This window comes from Malania oleifera, chromosome 6 (assembly GCF_029873635.1).
Source record: "Malania oleifera isolate guangnan ecotype guangnan chromosome 6, ASM2987363v1, whole genome shotgun sequence".
NCBI classification, from domain to species: Eukaryota; Viridiplantae; Streptophyta; class Magnoliopsida; order Santalales; family Ximeniaceae; genus Malania; species Malania oleifera.
This window is the reverse complement of record NC_080422.1, coordinates 111,894,330-111,898,080: the sequence shown is the minus strand read 5'-3', so window position 1 is coordinate 111,898,080 and position 3,751 is coordinate 111,894,330. Positions and strand designations below refer to the sequence as shown.

The window sequence follows — 3,751 nt, the reverse complement described above, 5'->3', positions numbered from 1 at the left end:
TTAGAAAATTAAGTCTACGCTTCAATATTAAAAACATATATGAATAATAAGTAGTTGATAAAATTTATTTTTTTAATTAGCTCAAATTTTTAAAAATATAAAAAATTATAAAAATATTCTGCTCATGCCTCGATCGTTCTTTAATTATTGTAAGAAGGAAATATGAGATAAAATCATCAATTAATTGCATGCAATTAATTAGGAAAGCTTATCACCAAACACACACACACATATATAATATTGTTCAATAACTATTTAATTAATTTATTTCAGTATATATATAGATCCACAGGGTGACCCCCTTCAATTTCAATTCTTCTCAACCCACAGCTCTTCTTATATATGGTCACAGAAAAGAAAAATTAAGACAACAGCAGCAGCATCTATCCGAATTAATTAAAGAAGCCCAGCTATCGAGCTTCAGCCATTCATCTTCTTCATGGAGTTCCAAGCCGGCTTCCTCCTTTCTGTGGCCTTATTTATCCTCCCTGCAGGTATATTTAATTGGATATACGCGTATATCCATCTGTTTAACTATATATATTAATTCTTAAATAAATATGCATCCATGCATTTTTTTTTTTTCTATTTGGTCTAATTTTTATGTATATGATGATATGATATGATTTGCTCATTTAATCAACTGCTTTACGTTGATTATTTTGCATGCTGCAGGAATCTACGCCACCGCATTCACTCTCAAGAACAATTGTTCTTTCACAATCTGGCCGGCAACTCAGGCCGGCGCCGGCAGATATCAGCTATCTTCAACTGGGATCCCGTTAGTGTCCAATGCTACGGCCTCCTTTGACCTCCCCGCCGACTGGTCTGGTCGGATATGGGCTCGATCCGGCTGCTCCGCCGATGACGCCGGTAAGTTTACCTGTCAGACAGGCGACTGCGCCTCCGGCCAGGTATCCTGCAACGGGGCCGGCGGGGTTCCTCCGGCGACCCTCGTGGAAGTCACCCTGGGAGCCAGCGGCGGCCAAGATTTCTACGACATCAGCCTCGTCGACGGCTTCAACCTGCCAGTGTCGTTGGCCCCCCAAGGCGGCGCCGGGGGATGCCAGGCCACCAGCTGTGCTGCGGACGTGAACAAGGTGTGCCCGCCGGAGCTGGCGTTGAAGGGAGCGGAGGGCAGCGTGGTAGGGTGCAAGAGCGCGTGCCTGGCGCTGAAGGAGGCGCAGTATTGTTGCACCGAGAACTTCAGCTCGCCGGCGACATGCCTGCCGACGAACTACTCGAAGGTGTTCAAGGCGGAGTGTCCTCAAGCATATAGCTACGCGTACGACGACAGGACAAGCATATTTACGTGCGCCGGAGCTACTAATTACGTTCTCACTTTCTGTCCCTGAAGTTAATTAAATCTCCATCCATCCATCAATCCGCCCGTCAGCAGTAGCATGCAGATCGATGCACTAATAAAGTAGTTCAGCGGCCTATTCTATAATTGTTCAATTCTAAGCTAGCTAGATTTTGATACATGCATCAAGCTTTGTATCTCAGTTTATCATCTCTTCGTTCATTCCCATCCATCTAATGTTAATCTAAACCTCGATTAGTATATTTAATGAACTTAATTTTGGTGCACGTGTTCTCTTTTCTGTGTTTTCCGAGCATCATATTTGGTCTTTCTTTTCTTAATCCTCCGACTTGAGCTTATAAGATAAAAGTTGGTTTCTTCGTTCTCAAAAAAAAAAAAAATTACAAATTTTACTATTAGATCAAAATTATTGCAAGAAAATATTACAAGTGATTATGATTTAACAAATTATTTAGTACCATATCATTTGCAATTTGTAATTTTCATATTTTTCTTTGTAATAAATAAAATTTTCCTTTAATTGATGAAAGAAAAAGAATTACTTGTTAGATGCAGTTTCATAATCACAATATTTATAAAGTGTTTGAATGGAGTTGTAATAACCTTGGGTTTAAATTTTTGTAGATTGGATAAAGGATTGAGTAAAATGTTAATAAGTTTTTAGAGAGATTCAAACACATTTAAATGATCGCAGAATTTCCATTCTAAAAAATAGATTAATTTTAATATATTGGTTACAATTAGTTATATAAGAAATTATGTTGCTACTATAAAATAAATAATAATATAAACTTTTTATTAGTCTATAATAGGGAATAAATAAGAAATAACTATTTCAAAATTTCATGATGGAGAGATGCTTATTCTTTTCATTTTCATATTACACATTGAATGAAATAACTAGGAATATCTAAAAAATAGTTATTCCTTAATTTCTCAAAATTTAAATCATATTTTATCTTATTCCAAGATTAGTTAATTATTATATGTCAAACCAAATGATCTATAATATTTTTAGATTTGATTAGTATGAATTCAAGAGATCGATAAGTGCATATCCTTAATTGTACTAAATAAAAATATACTGATTGTAATAGATTTTACTTAAAAGTATAGAGATCAACTTATTATTTTACTCTTTGAATTCATGATATGAAATACATATTTACAAACAAAACTTTAAAAATATTGTATATAACATCATATTTGAAGGAGAAGATTGAAGAGACAAACTTAATTGGTACTATTTGATAGCCTAATATTACATTGCAAGTGAATCTCTTACCTACCTAGCTCATTCACCCATCATATTAGAATATATATTTACAAAAAAAAAAAAAGAAAGATGGAGAAAAGGATGATCGATGATCAAGAATAGGTCACCTACTCTTTAGGGTCAGTCTATAGTTACAATCTGCACTCTTTTGTTGGCTATTAGGTAGGTTCAAAATTCAATTTCTTAACTAGCTAGCAACAAAAGCGCGTGTATGTGATGAACATGATTAATATGTATAGTATAAAGAATCTTGAGAGTTCAGTGGTAAACTCAAGACTCCCGTAGTTAAATGAAAAAAATATTAAGAGAAAAATCAAATACATTAGTTATTTACGTTAGTTACAATTATTTATATAAGAAATTATGTTACTACTATAAAACAAATAATAATATGAAATTAGTCTATAATTAAGAATAAATAAGAAATAAATATTTCAAAATTTCATGATGGAGACATGTTTATTCTTTTCATATTACACCTTGAATGAAATAATTAGGAATATATAAGGAATAACTATATATATATATATATATATATTTTTTAAAATTTAAATTATATTTTATCTTATTCCAAAAAATAGTTATTCTGTCAAACTAAATGAGTCATAATATTTTTAGATTTGATTAGGATGACCGAAACAATTATAAAAAATTAGTAAGTTGTACTAATTAAAAATGTATCGACTATGATTGATTTTACTTAAAAGCATAGAGAGATTAATGTATTATTTTACTCTTTAAATTCAAGATATAAAATACATATTTCCAAAAATATCTTAAAAAATATTGTATATATTTATATATATACACCATATTTCATCGAGATGATTGAGAGACAAACTTGGTATAATTTGATAGCCTAATATTACATTGCAAGTTGATCTTTTACCTACCAAGCTCATTGACCCATCACATCTTAAGCATGCAGTGCTAAGTAAGCTAATTTGCTATTTTTTTTGGGATATATATATATATATATGATTTGATTCATACCTTTGCAATGTGCACCCAAAAAAGAAAAAAAAAATGGAGAAAGGGATGATCAAGAGCTGGTTACCTACCCTTTAGGGTTGGTTTATATAGTTACAATTCACACTCTTTTGTTGGCTATTAGCTTGGTTCAAAATTCAATTTCCTAGCTAGCAATAAGA

At 32.5% G+C, this 3,751-nt stretch overlaps 1 protein-coding gene across 1 annotated transcript; it reads left to right on the top strand.

Moving 5' to 3' along the window:
* Positions 1–439: 439 nt before the first annotated feature.
* LOC131158771 (thaumatin-like protein 1b) lies at positions 440–1,355 on the top strand. Its single transcript, XM_058113624.1, has 2 exons — positions 440–494; positions 676–1,355. The coding sequence occupies exons 1-2, from the start codon at positions 440–442 to the stop codon at positions 1,353–1,355; spliced, it is 735 nt and encodes a 244-aa protein (XP_057969607.1).
* Positions 1,356–3,751: the final 2,396 nt, after the last annotated feature.